This window comes from Phlebotomus papatasi, chromosome 3, assembly GCF_024763615.1.
Source record: "Phlebotomus papatasi isolate M1 chromosome 3, Ppap_2.1, whole genome shotgun sequence".
NCBI lineage: Eukaryota > Metazoa > Arthropoda > Insecta > Diptera > Psychodidae > Phlebotomus > Phlebotomus papatasi.
Genome location: NC_077224.1, coordinates 61534436 through 61558671, shown reverse-complemented (window position 1 = coordinate 61558671; position 24236 = coordinate 61534436). Strand labels below are relative to the sequence as shown.

The following is a 24236-nucleotide window of genomic DNA, read 5'->3' as shown; positions in this document are numbered from 1 at the left end:
CATATTCATCCACTTCTATTTACAACTTCTTTTCCATTCCTATTTCAATCAGTGACTTGTGTACAGTCGAGACTCAATAGTTTTTTTTTTGTTTGATTGAATAAACTAGGAGTAGAAATTTAATACTCTTAAAATCAAATCCTATATAGCATTGGGTTAGGAAATCATTGCTAACTCAACTGCTCAATCAATTTGTATAGAAAATATTTTAAGTTATGACAAAATTATTATTTAATATTTATTTGTTTAATCAAATCAAAGTGTCAAACAGCGACACTAAACACTGATCGTATTTAGTCGTCTTTCCTAGCGTGCTCGGCCAAATGACAGACCTCGGTAGATAGGATACTTAACAAATTTCTTTTGGAAAAGAGGAAAAAATTAAAATTTAAACACTGAAAAATATAATACATGCATATTTTAATAAATTCTTTAAGTTTGATAGCGACGCTTGTACCGTTTAAATATGTCTTAATTTTAAAGAATTTTTAAACCGGCGAATTTAACGGTTTTGGTAGGTTTAGTATCACAGGTCCGTTTAAAGAAGAGTATTTCGATAAGTACCTCTTAAAACTATGCACCGGTGAGTATTGAAAAATCACTCCCAGTGAATCATATCCAAAATAAAATCTTACTACCCAAAGAGCTAAATAATAATCATATAAGAATAGGACCAAGTATTTTAAAGCACCTTTGAAATGTTTATAATAGATATTTGGTATTTAAATTCTTGTTGGAACTCCTAGTTTTCTTAAGGGAACGCCATTTTTTTGTACATTGAGAGAAATCCGAAAAAGTTAAAATAACATTTCGGAAATGTTTATTTTACCCTGCAGTATTGATCCGAAATCGGTGTAAATATTATGCCTTTTAGGTGTATTAGGGGTTAAAATTACCCTTATTCATGTTATTTTTACCCTTAAAAGGTTTAAAATTAACATTAAAAATGTTGATATACTTTTACATCTATAGTGTTAAAATTATGAGAAAAGAAAAGTTAATCGCACCCCCTTTTTTCTCAATGTAGTAGTCACAGATAAGGAATCAAGAGCGCTGTAAGCACATTATAAGAATTTTGGTTCTATAAATGTTTTACTTAGAGAATAGTACAGGATAATCTTAAAAAGAAAGTGCTTTTAAGACTTTTTATTTCACTTCTAAATTTTCTAAACTATTGAGAACGATAAATTCCGAAAAAAAGTTTTAAGAAACGATAACTAAACCGATTTCAATTCAGCAATTTACAAGCGTTATCACTGAATTTATGACAATATCAGCATTTTTTGCTGCTCCTTTATTTATTTCCCAGTGAACTAATTTATTTACTCTTAAATTTATCAAAATGAGCACGTATCGAGCAGTACAAATTCTAAAAATATCCTTTTAAAAATTAACAGGTCTCCAGTTAGTGAAAGATTTATTGGATTCTTGAGAAAATCAATTCCAATTTCCAAATAGATTCAACTCTATGATTAGGTATTCTTCCGATAATATATTTGACTCCGCAGCTTCAAGAAAACGAATTTAACAAAATTTTAGAATTCTGAAGTTTTGAGTTTTTTATGTAACTTTGTTTTTTCGGGTATCTTAATAATAAATAAAAGTAGAAAAGGTAAAATAGCAAGGGATTACGCTACGAGGCTACGACCGATCTGATTTATCAACGATCAAGCTTTCTTATTACGCTTGAAATTCGAGAAATCCGATCATCACGAAATATACTGCGTTAAATAATTAAACATCTATAATATTTGGAATATTTGGGCACACATTTTTGGACATTAGTTGTCCATTCGCCAAACGGTAGGAGATATCAATTAACGGTCTTCGGTACCGCTTCCCATATATCTTTAACATCTAGAAACATTTTTTTTTTAATTTCATAATAGCAAAAATATCAGGAAACACTGCCTTAAAATATTTAATTTTTTTTTTGATAAGGCTTTCCTTTGCAAAACAGAATATTTTAAATATTTCAAAGTTTAAGCTTTTTAGAAAAGATTTATTCGGCGGAAGGTAGGCTAATTAAGATCTGGATGAATTTCAATGGGGGGATTTTTATTTTTCAGGGAGAGATTTCAAATCAAAATAACCCTGATTTAAGTGGATCTTAAATGTTAATTATCAGTTTTGTTAGGTTTTTTTTGATTATTTTGTAATTTTTTACTTGAACGATGGTGCAATTATTTTATTTTAGAATCTTAGATTATTACTTTAGAACGAATCTCTGAGATGTTCAAGAAAGATAGATGTAGTATCTCGTTTTAAACGATTTTTATATTTTTAAATAGGTTCACAATTGTTTTCTGTATTCTATAAATCTTGCTCATTTTTTTAATATTGCTCATTTTAAAATTAAATATTGAACCTCAAACTCTATTTTGTAATAAGATTTTGTATCAGTTTAATTTCTCTTGTCCTAAGAGTTTAGGAGTCATTGATGGTTCAGTCCATTGAGCTTTTATGCTTGTATGAGAATTACCAGATAGAATATGACTGAGTGTGTGATTCTTTAAAATGAATCACGAGAATCACATATTGTTGCCCTTCATTGTATGTTTCGTATATGAAAGAGCGTCACTTTCCACTGATTCACCGGCTTTTGGCTATAATTAATCTTATTGAGAGTGAGACGGTCGAAGGAGTGAGACACAGAAATGAAATGTTTAATGCGAGTTAATTAAATTTTCTGTAGGAAAATTTAAGCATATTGAGGAAAGTTTTAAGTACCGCGCAAGCAATGGATAAACCACTCTCGTATTTTGTTGTAGTATGAAGAACTCATCTAACAAACATACAATCAGGCGGGGTTCTGAAAGGCAAAACCAAGATATAGGCTTTAGATATTAATTTATCTTAGTCGCTTCATTCGCCTCCTAAAATTCTCGTCTATAATGCCACACAACTCTTGCTAAACAACAATGAAATGTTGATTAGATCGGCATCAATTCATGAAATCAATTTATCAATTAAAGTCCAAGAAACTCTGTTGAATTGCCGGAGCTGGATATATTAGAAGATTATGAATAGGGGAATGTTCGGAACATACTGAGTGCAAGAAATCAAGAATATTTTGAAAATATAATTATCCATCCTTTCCTTCTCTATTTTCGTCCGTGTGTGTGAGTGTTTAGTGAAGAAATATGATTTATGTTGAAAACTCTGTGTACATGTTCATTGTCTTCTAGTGGATTTTTTTTTATTTTGTAAAGAACAGAGTTTTATCATCAAAGTGGTAATGCCGAACACGGCCAATTGTCTCCATCATCAATTGAAGTGAATAATATTTGATACTTTGTTTCACCTGAATGATATAAGAGAAAGGGGGAGGTACCCCTCTCACCCCAAAACAGCCCAAACATGACGATGAAATCTATGAAGTACTCCGATTGTGACACCATAATGGATGGATACAATCCAGTTCCGCCACCATTGCCGCGGCGAGTGCCGCCAGTTAGGAATATTTATGCTGAACCATTCACATCTGAAACCAGTACTAACAGGTAACAGAAAAAAAGAGAATTCTCACATTGACACCACACCATGCAATAAAATAAGAAATATCTTCTTTCAACCTCCCCGGAGTTCTATGTGTCCGACCACAGTAAATATCATATTTTATTGGATATTCTATTATGTTGCGTTAAATTCTTAAGCGCTCCCAGTATCTCATAGGAGTGCTGTTGATTTCTCATGTGGTGTCCCTCAAGGGACTTATTTTATGTTAAAAGTGGTGTACATTGATTTCTAGAAAGTGTTCCCGAAATTTCCAAAAAAAATATCTGCATACAGTACAGCTTCAACAGTGTCAACGTCAACCCATAAATATTTAAAATACCATTGACTATCATGTGAAATTCCTTGTTTCTGGAATCTTTCCTAAAGATTCTTTCAATTTGGATGAATTTTTTAAACTACTTTTGTTAATGAACAGCTTAGAAAATTAATGAAATATAAAAATCAAACGAGTTAACACTATTAGAGTCGTACTGTATTTTTAGCTTTAAATTTTCTCAACATTTTCCATCAGTCGCTTAATTGTTTTCCAAAATTTTAATTAAATTACTGAAAATAAACCTACATTATAGCTCTTGATGGTTAATATTACATAAACTCTGAAGGTATTCTATCAAGAAGGAATCATAAGTCCTATTTGAATTAAATGGAATATTCTTTTTCTCCTCAAAAAATGTCCTGTAGATGCGGATGACTTTGAAACCCTCCTGTTCGTAAGCTTTTCTTTAATTCTTATAATTACGAATGGTTCTCACCAATCAGACATGATAGATCAGATCGGTAAATATCATCTTTAATTGAACGAAGAACTGGCGTGATTTGTATTGATAAGGGACTCTCCGGTGTTGGCCAGTGGATTTGAAGTCACTTCACAAAGAAAAACACTTTTTCAATCTTTCCCAGAGCTTTCGGTCCAGGATGTGAACCTTCTTCAGTGGTCGACTAAAATATGTTTTTTTTTTGTACTCTATGAGGATCGTTATTTTGTGTGGGATTGCACAATATCATCCCTTTCAGTTTATCAATTGGTTAGGTTTTTTTTAGGAAATTGTTTTCACTGATTTCCAACTTTTGAGCAATTTTTCTTTAGGTACGATATGATCAGTACCTCATGACGATCCTCATAAAGTACAAAAAAAAATAGTTTAGTTGACCACTGAAGAAGGTCCACATCCAGGACCGAAAGCCCTGGGAAAGATTGAAGAAGTGTTTTCTTTGTGAAGTGACTTCAAATCCACTGGCCACCACCGAAAAGTCCCCTATCAACGATCATCCTTAAGTTCTGGAAGTAAAGAAAAGCTTACGAATAGTAATGTGTCTAAGTTACCGCACTTACGGTAATCTTCTGTATTTCAAAAATAAAACATCTTGAATTAAAAGAATCTAAATGCCAAAAATTAATAATACCAATGCCTTGTATCAAATATAAATTTCTGTTATAGTGTATTATATTTTGGATTTTAAAATTAAAAAAAAAACTGCTGTTCTGATTAAAATTTTAGACTATAAAGTCAGAATTCAGTGATAAAGTTTAAAATAGTAAAGCGATCTTTAGAGGAGAAATCTAGACCAGATCTTAAAGATCTCAAATGAAAATAAGAAACAGAAACTGCACTTCTTTTGAAAATCTGATATGTCAACGTTAGATGTCGGATAGAACAAAATTTTTAACTAAATAATTTGAAAACATGCATTTTTATAATCTAGTTTAATTCTTGAAAGTATTGAAATTTTATATCGGTTTCTCCGGCATATAGCTTTGTTTGACTTTCCAACGTTTGGCTTAGACTTGCCTTTAATGCTAACATTCTAACTTTTCAATAAATACCTTTCATATATATAAATACTTTTCAATAAAATACAATAAATGTTAAGAAATTAGAACAGTCTAAGGCAATACAGAATTCAAATAAAAGTTTAGAAAACAAGAATAATGCATCCAATTTAAGGACAAAGTCCCTTCTAATCAATATGATAATACTGAATTCAAGAATAACATTTTATGTTTCGGACTCCGGAATTAAAAGAATGATAATTAACAAAAGAATCTGGTTTCAAAACAAGATGTTGCCCCATTTGGAAATATCAATAGATTTCTCTGCCAGGATCCATAGAATCCATTGGATCAGCCGAAAGATTCTGATAGAATCCCAAATGGAAATATATACAGAATCCTTAGAAAAATGATTTGTGCGAAGCATAAATCGTCCGAAGGTAGCGCACTTTCCCCTATATCAAAATAAATAAATAAATAATATATAGTAAGTATTTAATCTTCAAAAACAAAGATTCTACTATTCGAAACAAAATTTAGGCATTAAACTTGTACAGTGGCTTCCAAAATAAAATCTTAATGCCGTTACCATGCCTTTTAGAACAAAACCTTATGAAACAACAATTTTAAATATCTTTCTATCTTAAAAGTATTGCATTTCTCTATATCACATAATAAAAAGATAAAAATCAATATTAATAGGCAATACTCTTGATTCTACACAATATTTTTTGGAATTGGATATTTTTCACATTTTTTGCCAAGTGCAGAAATTCACATTTTGAGGCTTGATATAAGTATCATTCGAGATATTATCGATATTTCAACAATTTTGGTGAAAATAAATATTAATACGAAACAATAGACATCACAGTCATAGAAAATGTATTTAACTTTTATTGCTGCATATTCGATGAGCTTTATAGAATTCGGTATGGTAAAATTACGCAGTTTCATTGAATTTTTGGCATATGGTTTTCGGCAAAATCATTTGGACAAAAAGACAAAAATTTGTTACATTTTTTTTAAACAAATTCTCAAAATAATAACTAGAAATGTCTATGTAGTAAAACTTCAAGATAAGTATACTGAGAATAAAGAATAAATTCACTTAATTTATGAGTCAAATACAAACTAAAGACCACTAAAGGAGTGTTATGTGAAAGTTTTATTGTTTTTTTTTCTTTCATGGAATCTTTCTGCTTTCAGCATTGTTTGAATTTTTCCCCCAATTAGTGTGAAAGGGGGAAAAAGTTTCTTGAGGAAAATTGAAAAAAAGGAAAATATTTACTCAAGTTTGGCAAATATCGCCCCTAATGTGATTATACTTTGTGTGAAGTTTCGAAAGAGTTTAGAATATTAAACTAAGTGTTCTTGACTTCAGTGATTCTTTTTGAAAAAGAATAGAGAGAAATTTTCAAACAATCAAAATACAAATTTAAAAGAAAAAAGAAATGTACACCACCAAGCAGAAATAATTACCTCTTGATCTCCATCGAATTTTTATTCTAGCATTAAGTCACATTGAATCAAATCGCCTTTCATAAAACCAGTTATTTATGCTTTTAACAGGGTAAAATTACCCTCATAATCCTGCTCTGTGCAAAATGCTTGAATATGAATTTCCAAAATACGAGAAATGGGATAGGGAGCATAAAGAGAAATTTGATTCTCAAATTTGGTCACCGAGACCGCCCAGAATTTCATTGGGAAATATTATTGAGAAGTCACAGATAAAGAAACCAAAGAGGCTCAATAATGTTGAAGTTTTTCTTCTTCTGTAGTTTGGAATTGTGCAATCATTTCCTATGAAAATCAACTTGTAGGAAGCTTGATATAATTATCTTCAGTGATTTTATGACTTCATTTGCTCAGAAACCACTTAGAACGAAAAGATTTTGCTGAGTGTTCTCAAGTGACCAATTCAAAAAAGAATACTGGTATTCTTCAATGCCGAATCTTCGTACGAGAAAAAACAAGTGGCAGAAGCAACATTTTCTCTAAAACATTATTTAAACCCTCCCTGTGCTTAATACATAATTTATAGAACACTTCTTCGAGTGTGAATACTTAATCCATAGGCCGGAACCATATCCAGGAAAATATTTCAACGGTCCGTTCGGATGAATTATTGAAAAGAAGTAAATTTGAAAATAAATAGTATAGCCCAATTTCTAAAGCTTTTCGTGTCCTCCTATCTTAAAATATTCAAAAATTGTAATTAAATCCTCAATGGGTAAAGTGGCTGAGTTCTAATGTCCATCAATTAAATTTCTAATTTGAGATTTTTTTTAAAACTCCTTTGCACCAAAGCTTAGACTATTGCTGTGGCAACGGGGAAATTGTGTACCAGGGCATTTATTTTATCGATCATTTTGCGGATTGTGGGTGAGAATGAGTCGAATAAAAATACGCCATTTGATTGCTTTCACTCTATCTTGATAATCACCCCCTGAGCCTCATTCATTTCTTTAGCTTGATGCACTAGAGGGTGGATTTTCTATTCTTGTGTCCGTCTATTTCAGGCAGTTGACTTGTGTTAACCATATGGTGAATTGAGTGGTGAATTATTAACTTTTTCGAAAAGCAATAAATCATAAATTAACGTTCAATATTTTTCCCTCCAAAAATTTACCAGAGAAAAAACACTTCTGAGGACACATACTGCATAAATATTAAATGAAGATGACTTGGAACAATGTTTGCTTCTTCGATATGTCAGTAATGGCCCTTAACACCAGACAAAGTTTACACATATACAAAAGTGAAGATTTTACTCCACTTATTCCATCGAGTAAATCGCTCCACTTAGAAATTATTTTTAAGTCAAAGTTTCAGATTCGTTTTTTTTTATTTTAAATATTTTATTTCTTACGGCGTTATCACACTTGCACATTAAAATTTTAATGTGATTCAAATTAATTGTCGCTTGTGAGCGTCCAAATATGTTATTTGTGTCTTTGAGTCACTTAATATTTGGGGTTTTTCTATTTATTGATTTTATTGATAAAGAAGTTGACTTGGCCTGCAAAAATAAGATTAAATTTACCTAAAGCATAAATATTTTTCACATTAAAAAATTCAGGAGAAAATCGCATTAATTTTTCGAATTAATGCTATAAATCAACTTATATCAAATTTTGCGGGCCAAGTCTACCTTTTTATCAACAAATAGATCAAATTTTGAATATAAAATGATTCAAATACACAAATTACACATTTGGACTCTCACCAGCGACAATTAATGTGAATCATATTAAAATTTTAATGTGCAAGTGTGATAACACAGTTATACTAAGGACTGTAGCGTTTTTAAAGTTTATTGATAATAAAAATTATATTCTTGGACATATTTGCTTAATTTATCAATCTGAGTTCAATCAGCGAAATATACCAATATAAACTTTATTTAAAAATTACTTAGATCTGACATTAGGGCAGATAGCGTTTAAACTACCCGTATATTTAGTTCCCTAAAAATCTCTTTAGTGTCAAGTCCCAAAAAAAACTCAGATTGAGCCTTGAAAATATTTTTCCTGCGAACATTTGGTAGTCAAAATCAGGGATCATCCCAAACTAATATACATAGAGAGTTTAGAATCAGGTCTTAGAAGTCCTTTGCATTAATTTCCTAAAGTGCTAAATATTCTCAAAGATCATTCTGAGTCTATTTTTGGGCTATACTACCTTTACTTTGGGCTTTATTTCGGTTTCAGACTGGAGGTTTAGTCCAGTTCCTGAAGGTCTCACCAAATCTAATTAACAGGCAATTTTATTGATTTTTCAAAATCTATTGGATTATTTGCCCTTAATATCCAATCATAAACAACAATTTCCCAAAAAATCACGCCTGATAAGGAATTAGAGGAGTTAAGCCAGATGTTAGCCTTATGTCTGAAGCCCGTATTACAGCCATAAGCCTGCTTAGAGCCTCTCATGGATTACGATCTAAAGATTTTACGGGGTTTACCTGATTCCTCAAGATCCAACCTTTCTTGAAACGTGTACAGAACCAATGACCTTATTCTATTAATATCCTAAGTTAAAATTTCTCTTCTTCAATAATCTTATGAGGTGAGATTCTTAACAGTCTCACCTAGTATAATCCTACCAAAATTGCATGTCCTCCGATCGGGCCCAAACTTTGTCAAAATGTGTTTCATCACTTCCTGAAAACGAATATATGGGTGGCTAAGTTACGTTCCTGGTCAGCCGCTCTTTTGAGCTTAATAGCTTCCGAACTAAGAAAGATATCGACTTGCGGTTTTCGGCAAAGGTTATACAGCGGAGTCCAAAATAATAGAATCACTTCTGAAAACTTGGGTTTTGTTTAATTTTTGTGAACTTTTTTTCAAGTATGTTTAAAAAAATTATTTTGGAAATGTTTAAGTAATTGCCTTACGCCAAAAAAGTACAGTACTGGTCGCAAAAGGTCTGTATTTTGATTTGGAATTGCGTTTTTAGAGTTCTTTTTCATGATGAAATTAAATTTGTTTAAAAATTTTCGAGGTGAAACACTGAATATGTCTCCTCTCGGACAAAATTTTTGAATCTAGAGCAACTACCACTTTTCTATGTTTTAAAGATTTAAACACTATGTTTTCATGTTTGTCCTTCCAAGAGTGTGTTTAAACCTATTAAATATATTAGTTTTTAAAAATCGTTAAATTATGTACGTTCATATATATTTTTCCAAAATATTAAAAAGCATTTAATAAAAAATATTAAATTTTAATAGCAGTAACTGAACCTTTAATGGTTTTTACTTGGAATATATTTAAACATAGGCTTAAAATTCGAAAATTTATTTTAATTTTGTACTACAAACGAATAACAGTCTTCCTCCAAAAACCGAAATAAAACGTTTATAAATCTTTGTTAAATTTTCTTTAATAATTGTTTCTATTTCGGTTTTACTATGGACTCTGATAAAAGCAGCGCAATAACCGTTTCTGATCCGGTTGGTTTGTTGTACGGAAAGCCACAAAGAATAGATATTAAAATCTATATGGAAGAAAACATTTAAGAATTTGGATATGTTGTATTAAAATCATAAAATCAAAGTTCTTGAAATAGATCTGTTATCTTTCCTTATTCTGGAAAGAACCGTAAATGAATTATATGAATAAATAAAAATTAAAAATGTTTTGTCTTTTAATGTTTTTTTTTAATCGTTAAGTATTTCAATAAACATGGGTCGACTGTAAATAGAATGTTACTTGCTTAGTATATGATAGTCCTGTGCGGCAGTACGATCAGTTAACTAGGTTAAGAGCATAGAAAACGGATCTTATTTTTTTTGTTTTTCGATAAGACTGTACTGCTTTTTCTCTTTACGCATCCGTTTTGTTTAGCTCTAATCGGCTGATTCCCACAATTTGTTTTAATAAATATGTATTTTCAAAAAAGAGACCAACTCATAGCTTTGTGTTAAAGAATGATTCCATTAAGTCTTAAAATATAAGAAAACAGCCAACCTACAACTTTTGCACTATACCCTTATTATAAACCATTTTTTTTAGGTTTTTTGATATTCAAAAGCTCTTTATATACTTGGTCTATATGTTGTATTTGGCAAAAATTCTGAATAAAGGAAAAAAAATGATACACAAATTAGGATTTTGGTGTATGAAAGAAGGTGGTAAAATGTTGGGTGGAGGAAATTTAGCGTGAAACTGAATATACGAGCGTGAAAAAGCTTTTTCACTCAGTCTTCCTTTTATCATCCAAAGAGCCACATACCATTCTTTCTATGGAAATTTTTTGGGTAATACCCAGATAGTATGAAGAAGAACCCTTCTACAGTTTATTTGCCCTCATTACGAAATCCATAAACAAAGCATTTACACTTGGAAACCTCTTCTAAATCCTTTGCCAAAAAAAATGAGCACCGTAGAGACAAGGTCTGGTGAGAATGGGTTGGATCTATAATGACCATGGCCTCTATATAATACCAAAAAGTTCTATGTGGATAAAATTACTGTGAAAGCCTCCATTTTTTGGCTCCATTTCGGTTCGTTACACACTCTAAACCATCCTGGTGGTGCGAACTGGGTATATCGCAGTTTTTGATTATCGTCATTACTCCACATAATAACCCCATGGTAGGATGGCACACCAGAAGTATTTTCGAGACACCATACACAATTCCCAGGGGGTTGTATTTATTGCAAAATTGGGCGAACCGGTATGAAAATTGGTGTTGCCATATGAGAGTGTATAGGACCGTTTTAAGCAGTATACAGTAGGTTTAGAAAATCTATGCCTCTATCTTTTAATACATAGCTCGAGACTGAGATAAAACGATGGATATGTTATTGTACCTTCGTCACATTTATATATCACCTATATGCTTATCAGCATACAACGATTACAGATGAAGGTTTCATCGTGCTCTATGTAATATGCATCTCTGTACCATTGTTCGCATTTTGCAGAAGGCGAATGTTACGCAAACATAGGGATGAGTTTGGGGTTGGAGGAGAAGGGTTGAATCTCCATTTGCATCGGGTATAAAAGTGACTAGAGCGTGATGAGGTGTTTCGGAGAGTTTTCGATGTACAGCAATATTTTAGAATACATCAAACCATCCTCTTCTGCCCCTAGGTACACGATTGATATGTTTCAGGTTGGTAGTTGGAGGAGTATGGTAGTGCAAATTCTGGAGGTACATGGACTCTCTAATTTCATAATTTCCATTTAATCCACTTTAGACTCAAAATTCGATTTCATGGCCCCAAGGGAGAACCATCCAGCCAGAGGCAAACAAACTCATCATATCCTGCTGCACTCAGAAAAAAAAATCATGACATTAACCCGAGAAACTAAGTCTAAGTGGTTTCAAATTAGATGAAAATTTAACCAATAAAACTTACAATTGCAACAGAAATAAACTGAAAAGGAAATTATTTTGGATTTTGCATAAAAACTATACTTTTTTTTGTGTTTCTTCCATCCCAAATATTGATTTCCACAAGGACTTTCGTGCACTGTCTCTTATTGCCAGTCTCAGTTTTCTGAAATGCTTGACCTATTTTCAGAACTTGTCGCAATTTCGCATTATACGGATAAATGTTTCATAACATGAATATTCAAGCTTGAATTTCCGAAAGCACAAGTTTCAAGTCCAAATGTGTAATAATACTCTATTTCTAAGTTTCCATTGCGTAAGTTCTTCGTTATTCTCTGGTTGGTGTTTAATATAATTCCTTTTTACAGTACGAAAAAGTGTAAATTGGGGGATTTTGAAGTTTCAACATGAACATCTTTCAAGAATAGTTTTCAACACTTCTGGTCTAGCCACATCAAAAGAAATGTTGAATGATATATGCAATGTCAGAAAAGTTTGTTCTCATTCTATTTCCTTTTGGAGATTTTGTAGAGAGAACTTGGGTAGAAATTAAGGAACTCAAGAGTCCACCAATCTTTAAGGTATTTTCAGGAAAGTAAGAAAAAATGGGATAAATAGAATACATCAGTTGTGTTGATCAATCTTCGACAGCTGAGGATAAATACCTTAAATACCTCCTGTATCACCTTCAATTTGGGATTGTCGAACTAGACCACTGACTAGGTTTCCAATTTTTGAGAATGTCATACGGAATTTATTATAAAGGATTTAAGGTTTCAAAATTTAATATATTTTTATTAATTGTATCTTGACTCGTAAGTTTATTTGCCCTCATTTGTGTCTAACTCTAAACCCCGTAGGGTTTAGACCTGAAGCTTTACCATGCCTTAATTTCCCTAAATTTCCATCAATTAAGATTTTTTGGGAAATTTTGAATTAAGTTCGGATATCATAAGGCTTAATGATGCATCGGATGCATCAGATTATGAAAAATTAGTAAAATAGTTAATTAATAAAATTTTTTAAACCTTCGGGAACTAGACGAAAAGTCTAGTTTGAATTAAGAACCCACCCAACAAATCCTATTGACTTGTCCTGGAACCAGCGGTGGTGACTTAACCGTTTAAGGATGAGTGGGACACCGGTATCCCAAAACCAAAAAAAAATTTTATCATTTTTATATAAAATGTTATCATATCCTCTAAATAGAATGAAAAATGGTTTTTATTTTTGGGACACCGGTGTTCCACTCGTCCTTAAAAGGTTAAACGCAATATATTTAAGACGAGAGTAGGGTATAATAGGTCTGACTATCGATAAGTTCTAGGGGGAAGTGCGGCACCTTGGAAATTCGGATTTTTCACCTAATTCAAATAAAATTGAGCCTTATCGTGATATAATTTAGATGCACAAACAGATTGAGAAGCTAATTACATTATGATATGGCTCAGTTCGACTTAAACATAGGAGAAAAATACCAGTTTCAAAAGTACTCCACTTTCAAAGGTACCCCACTTCCCTCTATCCTGATTCAGTTTTATAGATTATGGCCTCAATTCTGAGACCAAGATCAAGATCAAGATAATTTCAAGATTTTGGTATTCTGAAATCAAAAAATCAAGATCAAAATGTCATGTGGATATCAAGATTTGCAATTCTGAAACCAATTATATTAAAATTTCAAGACGTCAAATTTCTTGTTTTCTTGAAATAATTCCAAAAACCTCTCGGAGGTGCTTGGAATTTTCAAGATAGTAACAATTTGGAGAATTTCATATGGAAATGACTATTGATGAGATGGTACAAAAAGAGAATTACTTTGAAAAATACTGTATTTGACCTTGTAATTTAATCGAAATGGTACATATCGAAGTACACCACCCTAAGGATACTTGAAAAATAATCACATCTTGCATAAGCATTTCTTGGTTTATCACAGGCCACAAGTTTGGTTTGCACTTCCTGTACTCCCATTTATGGCCTGTCATTTATTCTTTAAGGCTTCCTATAAATAGTTTTCCTAATTTATATAACGAAATTTCAACAAATTCAAAGAGAAATGAAGATATTTGTCAGAAGTGACGTTTCGTTAAGTGTGAAAAATCTTGAAATGTTTGTTCTTAGCTAAGACATTTTGAATTCCATAAATACTTCGCGTCAGAATACGAAATTTTGATTTTGGAAATATGAGACAGCTTGAAATTTTGATCTTGACTTTGGTCTCAGAATTGAGGCCTATATCATTTAAATCGGAATCTTTCCTGAATACACTATCACCCCGGATAATTTCTGGCCAAAAGAAACGATAGTAAAAGTCAGTGAACGGAACAATTAGATTATTTTTTTTTATTATTTTCTGCTTCATTCTTGTACGATTATTTTCGGTCTGTAACTCAGTTTTTCTTGCCTATTCGATATCGAACTAGGAGATTCTTGAAACGGCGAAATATTGAAATGATTAAAGAGAAGTGTTTGTGTTAAGAAGATAAAATAGGAGAAGTCACAAGTCACATTTGGTCTGAGAACTCTCATTTTGAGTTTATAATTTTCAGATCTAGGATTTATCTATATGGCCTAACTCGTCTAGTTTATCAGACCAGAAATTTTGGCTTAAAATTGCGTATTAAATGACAAATCACTGAAATTACTTGGTATTTAGAAGTTCAAGACCTTTAGGTACCGCCTTAAATATCCAGTCTGACACCCGTGTTATGAACTACTTCAGTAACTAAGAACCTGACACACAATAAGCATTGTAATTCAATATTGATATGACAGTGTGTTCGAGAATCCGGTATTATAGACAATATAGATTTGACCACAAAAAATTCTAATTTTGTTAGCTCTTGATCAGATCGATTCTACTTTACTTCTCTCTATTCTTGCTGTCGAAAACAATTTTGTGATATTTCTCTGAGTGTTCCCTCATGGAATATAGTATCACTTTTCCTGAATTTTAAGCGTGCAAGAACCCCATAAGATCGATTGCGTTGCGAGGCGCTAGGAAGATGAATTTAATCATATTGTATTTATATTTACTCACTACAGAATGTAAATATTACCCAAGGCTGAGATAACTTCCTTGTGTTCGGCTGTGGAGAATCTTTTCCTGCCATGGGTGTGGATGGGATGAAAAATTTGATTACAGATACCCCCAGAATATTCAACCCCTCCGTTTTTGTCCAATGACATTATACAGTTGACTATCGAGCGAACAGCGAGCTTCATTCACTGCGATGCGAGAGTTGGGTATAAAAGTGAAGGATTAATTGTTCATCTGCGAGGGTATTTGAGAGAGGGTGGATATTGGGATGGGTTGGAGATGGCACAGAATTACATGGGATGTGGTGACGGTGTGCAAAATTGTGGATATTGGATTATAAACGGTGTTTGTAGAAACGTGTATTAATTGCATTCACAGTTCCATTCGATGGAACCAATCAGGGAACGCGTCAGGTGTTCAAGAAGAGATGGTGTGAGCCGATACCATTTCACATCCTGCCTCTCCAGGGGGTTAGGGGGGTCCTGGGCTGATGGCTCGATAATCTCCTGTATTCATATTTATACGTAAAATACTGGCAACGGTTGTATGAGTGTCTCAAATAACTAAAAGCGCTTTTTGTGCATCCCCAAAAACTACATTTTGCCATAGATGCAATATTTATATATCGTTTACATTCACAAATTCCTTTATATAAACCCTCTCAAACCCCAATCCCTGGCATTATGCATTCATCTACCATATAAGGGATATAGCGCGGAGTATATTTGGGGAAGCACAACAAAATGCAAATACAGCATAATGTTAGATATGGTAGGTTAGTCGATGTGCACAAAATTATACACACATTTTCTATATATGGCATTGATGGAAAAATGGAAAGGGTCCTGTAATTGCGAAAGGGTGAGGGTTGCTAAAGCCCTAGATAAATGCAATATTCGTCAATTTCATTACACACAAAACTAATCACAACTCGTAGGACTTGGATGGATGGTGGAGGAGAGCAAAAGAAGCGCGTATCAATTTATTTCATCAAGATCAATGATTCCCCCAGAGATACATCAACTTCATTTCTGCTGCATTGATTTATGATGTGCTGAATTGCTACAAATGCCACACAATCCCTTCTGTGAAATTCTTCTATCCGCAAAACACTCACCACCCTGAATATCATTCTTCTTGTATTCACCTTGTAAGGGGAGACCGTTTTTTTTTATTGCGTAAAAGGGGTTTAAAATGGTAGCTATAAGTCCTCCAAATGATGCTTAAATTTCGTATGATTGTGAAATAAATCCCTTGAAGCAGGAATTAAGAAGCATTCAACAATGACTTTGTATCCCAAAAGTTTAGGAGGATCTGTCTCAGAAATACCAGAGACAACGAGCATAAGACTTTGCTAGAAAACCTTAACAGTTAAGCTGAACATTGAAGTATGCATCCAAAGACTCTAGGGCAGATTTAGAAAAGCATAAAGATGTCATAATGCAAAAACTTCACTGCAAATGTTTTTCTCTCATTTTATTATTTCTTCAGAGATTTTCATAGTCCCAAATTGAAACAGCAACTATACACACATACAAGTATTCCATTTACCAACTGAATACAGAAAATGCTTGTAAGAATAAGAACAAGTTACCATATTAGCTGCTAAAAGTTATTCGTGTGTAAAATAAGTCCATTTCGAAGACTAATTAGCAATTATTGACTGCAACGGACCAACCCTTTTGCAATTACGATGGGATCAACATGGCGAAAGGAAGGTATAGCAACATTAAATTTTATGCCTAATTATGATGCGAAAGAAGTGTTCTAATAATTGCAGCGTTTGGTTAAATTTATTTTTTGGAGCTTATGCATTACAACATGTTGAGTAATTGCTACACTCAAAACAATAGGGGTTTAAAGTGGCTTTAAACCCTTATTAGGGTTTAAAGAGTACACAAAGACGAAAAGAATATGTTTTCCAAAGAAATATTTCTTTTGGATTTAAAAAATATATATTTAAGTAAATTAAAATCCAGGGATTTTTATAGAAAAAACACTAAATTTGGATTTAAAAATTGAATTTTTATTCTGTATTCGAGAAAAATACTTTTCGCTTATTCTTATGCTAGCTACGTAGGGTAAAGTGGTAAAAGTTGGACCATGGTACAATTTGGACAGGCCTTTTTCTTCTTGATAAATTTAGTACTTCATTTTTATTTGTATATTTCTAATGCTTTAGTTTTGTAATTTGGTTCCATGTGCTTAAAAACAAATTTTGTACTGTATTTATCAAGAAAAAGAGCCATGTCCAACTTGTACCGGCGAATTGTCCAACTTGTAACACTATGTCCGACTTGTATCACTTTACCCTACCTGATACCGAACTTTAGAATACTTGACGCCAAAAAATAGTTTTTTCTTAATTTTTTGTTAATTCCTAATTTTTGTTGTGTATTTTTCAATTATTTCTAAAAAAAATATTTTATTAACCAAAGTAAATGTTACTCAATACAAGATCCAAAATATTAAACCCAAATCACAAAAATTGTTTCGATTCCAAAAATAGTCTTTAAATCTATAAAATTTTTATAAGCTTGACTTCTAGATTTTTTTCTAAATATTAAAACTGATTTCTAAATTCCACTGGGTATTTGCTTGATACCATAGAATTGTTATAATCTCATTTGAATTTCAAATCCATTAATTTCCATGGATAATTCCATGAATACCATGAATTTTTAAGGCCTTAAAATCTTTAAAGCTTCTACAATTCCTAATGCTTTTTTATGCTCTATAGCTGCTAAATTATTTTCACGATTCCACATTTTCCTATATCCGGAAAGTTTTTTCATTTCAATTCCAAATCCGAAATTATTTTGCAAATATTAGTTTCTTATTCTTAACCAAATCCAATATTTTCAGCCTTTTTCTATTCTACAACTCTTATTCTTTGCTCTAAAGATTTGTCTAACATAAAGCTTAATTTTAATCCCAAAATAACTAGGGGAAGTGCTCATAATTTTGGACAGTCTGCATATAAGCATCGATATCCTAAGTTTGAAGTGCGATATTTTCAATACTAATTGACTTTTCTTGTTACTCTCTTTTCAGAAGGATTGTTTAGAAACTTGGCAAGCTATTTATCATCTCATTTTTACTAAAATTAGTTTTAATACGTTTAAAAATGAATTGATATGTAGAGGTGAATTTGACTCTTATTTTGGACAACTTGGTTATTAATTTTTACAACTTGGCTGTAAATTTGGACAGATAATCCGCCTCAACAGGATGCCCATTGTTCTTCATTTTATGAACCAATCTTACCAAGTCCTCTTCCTGGTCATGTAAGGGAAACGTGGAATGTCACAAGAAGCCCAGAAACTTTCCATATCATTCATTAAAGTGAGTTGACTTCGGTACTCCAAATACGTGCGGATTCGCTCATTCCCTGCCCTTCCCGGGAGCCTTTCAAGGCATTTCTCACTGCATCTCTTTCGTAGAGATGATGCTCCTTTGTTTTTCCAGGCATTTGTCCAACCTAGTCATCACAAAAGCTAAAACTTCACGAAATTTCGTGAGAAAAACACCTGTCCAAAATAAGAATCATCACCTCACTGGTGAATGTCTTAAAAATTTTCCCATTTTTCACACGAAAAATCTAATTCACAAGGAAAATATCACTTCAGGTGAAATGTACAAATCATCAGTAACGTGAATCAACACAATATTCAATGAATATTGAATAATATCACTCAAAAACAGCGAACAAACTTTGTTAGTACTTCACCAAAACTAAATAAGACTGAAGTAAGCCACGAAGTTCTGTCATATTTCTCGTAAGCAATTGCTCACACTGAATTTTCAACAAAGCAATTTCAACTCAAATCATATTCAAATTTTAACGTATTTAGTGTTAAAATCTTCCAAAAAGAACAAATATTTAGATAGAATTCATTATTCATCAAATATTGGAATAAAAATCCATCATTTTAATCAATTTATTTTTAGTGTCCAATGTTATCCTCAAAGTGTCCAAAATAAGAAACTGGACAAAATTATGAGCATTTCCCCTACTGTTTGTTCCTAATATTTTTACTCCTTCATAATATTTTATTCAAACCTTTTCAATTTTAATTCAAAAGTATTATTTTCAATTCTACAAATTATTTCCTTGACTAAATCCAAATTTGGACACACATTGGATCAAGTAGTAGAGTGGGTAGGGTACTCGCTCTATGATGCAAATTCTCAGGTTCGAATCTCCTCTAGGTCATTAGGTATTTTTCTGGTGTTAAAAATGTTCAGATTGCATCATGTGAGCTTCACTGGACTTGATTTCACGGGGCCTGAAATTGGCAATTTTACCCCCTATAAGAAAAAAAAATAAAAGAATAATAAATCTAAAATCTAAAAAATAATAATGCATGTCCCGAACTTGCCTTGCGGGAAGGTCTAAATTCCACTATGCAATATTCTGCCAGCATTAACTATTTATTATTTTATCAATATTAAATTCAAAATTATCTTATTTCTAAATTTGAATCCCAAATCCAGGAAATTGTTTTATTAATTCGAAAAAACATTTTCAAAAATTTTTGAAATTCTTTCTTAGAAAAGAGGAAAAAATTAGAATTAAAAACTGAAAAATATATTACACGCATATTTTAAGAAATTCATAAAGTTTGATAGCGTCAAGTTAATTTTAAAAAGTTTTTAAACCGGTCAATTTAAACGGTCTTGGTAGGTTTAATGTTATAAACCTTCTTATTTTTGTTTATATCGACTTCTTCACAAAATTGCAAAAATAAATGATTTTTAGTAAAGACCTGCGCTAAATATATAGCACATTCTCAATGTGATATCATAATTATAAAACTGAGGCGAATTTGGTGCAAGTTTTTGGCAAAAGTTAATTGCATTTCGGCAAATTGAAGGGGTTTTCTCATGGGGGGAACTACTTAATATTTCATATCTGCCAACTGTTGCAGATTCCCCAGGAACTTTCATTGATGCTTCACAAGGGGGTCACAGGTTAAAATTTAGAGAAAAGAGAATGTAATTAGAAAAATTGGACGATCTGACGAAATGATCTACCTGAAGAGATAATTTGGAAGAATATTATTTTTTTTTCCTGCTGCAAGTCAGTCTGTTCCGTACACCATATGGCATTAAAGTCAAGAACACGAGAGAGCTCCCAAAGAATGGGAAGGTGAATCGATGAAAAAAAAGTGTATTGTTAAAAAAAACACAGGCAAAGGAACCCTTATGTTAGGACAACTTCTCATACATTTCATCGAGCTCGAACAAAAAAGATAACTCTGAAAATTGAGCTCTTATTTTGCTGTTGAGCCATGTTCTTCCATGCTGGGCATCTTTCTTCTTCAGCAGCATACGGAGGTAAGGAAGAGCGTTTATTGTTGAAAAAAAAATCGAAATGAGGAATGCCTATTTTTCAATTAAAATCCCCTCCTGTCTTCTCTTGAGAACGAAGAAATGTCGGGCTGAAAGGAGAAATCCCATACTCCAACAATGAAATTAACCTTCCTTCACATGAAATGTATGTGTGTGGCTCAAGAAAAATTAGATCTTCCGATCTCTATCTCTCGCCGTGTTGATAAATTATAACCCTCCGAATCTTGAAAAAATATATAATCGTTTACCAGAGACACATCTCTCTCCCAAGTTTTTTTTTTACATTCAGCCCCTCCTTCCGCCAGTGAAATAAGAGTGGCATTATGAGACTCTCTGGATTGCAGACAGCATGAGGATTTCCCTCAACCATGTGTTATAAATAAATCACCAAAATTTGGAATAATTACATTGGAATCTTTTTGCTGACGGTCCACCGACGACGAGGATGAATTATTACAATATTTTTAATGTTAGTATTTTTAAAAACAATAAGAGATAGAGGGGACAAGAACAGAGCAGGGCAAATAATAAAATGTCCAATAAGAATTTTCTCTCCTTAACTTGTAAAAACCCTATAGGACACACGGGTTCCTAAAACCTACTTATCGGACCCTAGATATCAATATCGTATCCGACAGATTTTATAGTGACGCAGTGATAAGGAAATCTGGGAATAATAGAAATATTTATATATTAGGTTAAATAAATTAGGTTAAAAGTTATAGTTCTTAATTAGAAAACCTGATTCTATGGCTAAATTAAAATTAATAGTATTCACAAAAAAAATCTTAAATCAAATATGTAACTACCTAACATTATGGATTTTTAGATAAATAAAATAATGTTGCAAATTCACAAAATTTGTTTTGAAATGAAACCTTTTGTGAACCAGTTCAGACATAGTGTAAAGGCTCATAATTTTGGACAGTCTAATTATAAGCATCAATTTTCCAAGTTCGAAGTTCGATATTTTCAATACTAATTGTTTTTTTTTGTTACTCTCTTTTCAGAAGGTCTGTTTAGAAACTTGACAAGCTATTTATCGTCTTTGTTTTTACTAAAATTAGTCTTAATAAATTTAAAAATGAATTGATATGTAGAGGTGAATTTGACTAAAATTTCGGACACCTTGGCTGTATATTTGGACACCTAATCTTCCTCAATGATACCCATTGTTCTCCATTACAAAAATCTATCTTACCAAGTCCTCTAAAAATCCTCCAAAAATACATCTTACCAAGTTTATAAGAGGGAATCGTAGAATATCACAAGAAGCCCGGAAATTTTCCATATCATTCATTAAAGTGAGTTGACTTCGGTAATCCAAGTACTCGCGGATTCACTCATTCCCTGGCCTTTCCGGGAGCCTTTCAAGGCATTTCTCGCTACATCTCCTTCGTCGAGATGATACTCCTTTGTTTCTCCAGGCATTTGTGGAACCTAGTCATTACAAAAGCTAAAACTTCACGAAATTTCGAGGAAAAAACACCTGTCCATAATAAGAAATTTCTGATCATTTCCCATTTTTCACACGAAATACAAAATTCACAACGTGAATCAATACAATAATCATTGAATATTTAGTAATATCACTTAAAAATATCGAGGAAAGATTGTTAGTACTTCATCACAGCTAAATAAGACTGAAGTAAATACGAAGTTCTGTCTTATTTCTCGTAAGCAATTGTTCACACTGAAGTTTCTACAAAGCAATTTCAACTCAAATCATATTCAAAATTTAACGTATTTAGTGTTAAAATCTTCCAAAAAGAACAAAGATTTAAATAGAATTCATTATTCATCAAATATTGGAATAAAAATCCATAATTTTAATTAATTTATTTTTAGTGTCCAGTTTTAACCTCAAAGTGTCCAAATTTGAGCCTTTCCCCTAACGCTTAACCATATGGCTTGACTTCACTAACTTCTTATCAATCAAGATTTTTCATAAAATTTTGACTTAGAAATATATTATAAAATCTAAATAATCTATTAGATTCTAAAGAATCAAGTTAATTGGTTCCTTTTTTTCTAATTTTGAGATCTTCTGGAAGTAGGCTGAACCTCTAATCTGAAGACAGTCTTAGGGCCCGTTAAAATTGAAATATTTTGGTATACAATCTGTTAAACTATCTTGGAAAGTCAAAGATATAAAGTATATCAAAATGCACTCGACTTTAATTTATAGAAAATTTTCATTGGAAATTTATTTCAAAGACAAGACTGTCCTATCGTGTATTAGAATCAATTCAAGTGTGTCTCAGCTAAAAGACGTCACTTTAGCTAGGTTATTTTAAAATGTACCCCACAATATACACACGTACTATGCTCCATGAGTCTCGAAATATATTCCGTTGTAGTTTGTTTCAGAGATGAAATGTGACTGTAAAATTTGCCTGGAAAATTTTCCAAAAAATGTATCAGTATCCATACCTAACTGTTCCACGTATATATGTGTCTCGTAAAATCTGCCTTTGTGGTGTATTTCTGGGATAAATTTTTCTATCTTGTGTTATAATCCCCCAGTGTGTCTTGGTTAAAATTAAATATCTACCAGCAATGACCTGATGATTAAAATTAATTGATAATTAATTTATTTTACAAAATTTTAATTGAATTTAAAAAAAAAAAACGGTACAGGGAAAGGCTTAAGCCTTTGCACACATTCTGCCTTCGGGCAATTTATATTTTTCCCATATTCCTTTATTGAGTCTGACCTATAGCAATATATTTCAAATTTATATAGTCTTAAGTCACGCATTTTCCAGGAAAAGTTAGGTCAGATTCACTAAAGGAATATGGGAAAACTATAAAGTATTCAGTCAGATCTAATGGCTCTTCCCTATAAATTACAATTTCTTCTTGTAATTTATTATCACTGAAGCCAAGTGAGATCGTTTGAAATTTCTGCTACTTTCATCTTCCAAGCCTAACATTCCGTTCTTGTCCATTTCATTAATTGGACCAACTGCGCTTTTTCATTCTGTTCAAAAATATTTTGATGTTCCCTCTCCCTTCTGCGGGTGTGTGCTTTAATATCATCCTGTTTAATTTTTAAATATTTACCATCTTCTCGGATGTTTTTAAATGAATATTAAAATTGATTGTTTATTAATTCGTCATGCTCCTAGAGAAGAATCTTTCCAGGAATCCTCCTTCAGCCATTAAAAAAAAAATATTCAAGAGACCCTATAAATCATCACTTAGTACCTAATCTGACTTTACCTGCAGTTGATTTTGGGAATACTAATCAATTTCGTTTGGTTGTAAAAAAAATGCTAGTGAAGGAGCTGGTAGTATGTGAAGATAGGAGGATTTCCGGCAGTGGAATCCCTATGTATGTAGGTTGTGATACTCTATAACAATTTGGGGCTGCAAATGCTGAGCGCATCAAAGGATAACAAAACTGCAATATTTTGTGCCAAATGCATATTCATGGGAAAAATTGGATGCTGGCTCCCCAATGTATTTCAGGGTAACATGGCAGTGGGGATTTTAGTTGGAAACTAACTAATACTCCGATCCGATTACAATCTTCACTGATTAAATTTCGCACTTCACTGAACAAATAATGATAAATGACTGTTGATGGGTGTCTACGGGCGATGATAAATGGAGCTCTTTTTTTCTGCACAACAAATGATGGGGCCACAAAAGCCCTACTTTGTGCTTTGGGGATATTCAACATTGCGGCGAGG

At 32.3% G+C, this 24236-nt stretch overlaps 1 protein-coding gene across 1 annotated transcript in view; it reads left to right on the top strand.

Moving 5' to 3' along the window:
- LOC129807113 (teneurin-a) overlaps window positions 1-24236 on the top strand; it is a 232326-nt gene that overhangs the window by 5362 nt on the left and 202728 nt on the right. Inside the window, exon 2 of the mRNA XM_055856153.1 lies at window positions 2976-3503. Coding sequence (XP_055712128.1) covers window positions 3361-3503 — 143 coding nt within the window. The 5' untranslated portion in view covers window positions 2976-3360. The remainder of the gene's footprint in view (window positions 1-2975; window positions 3504-24236) is intronic.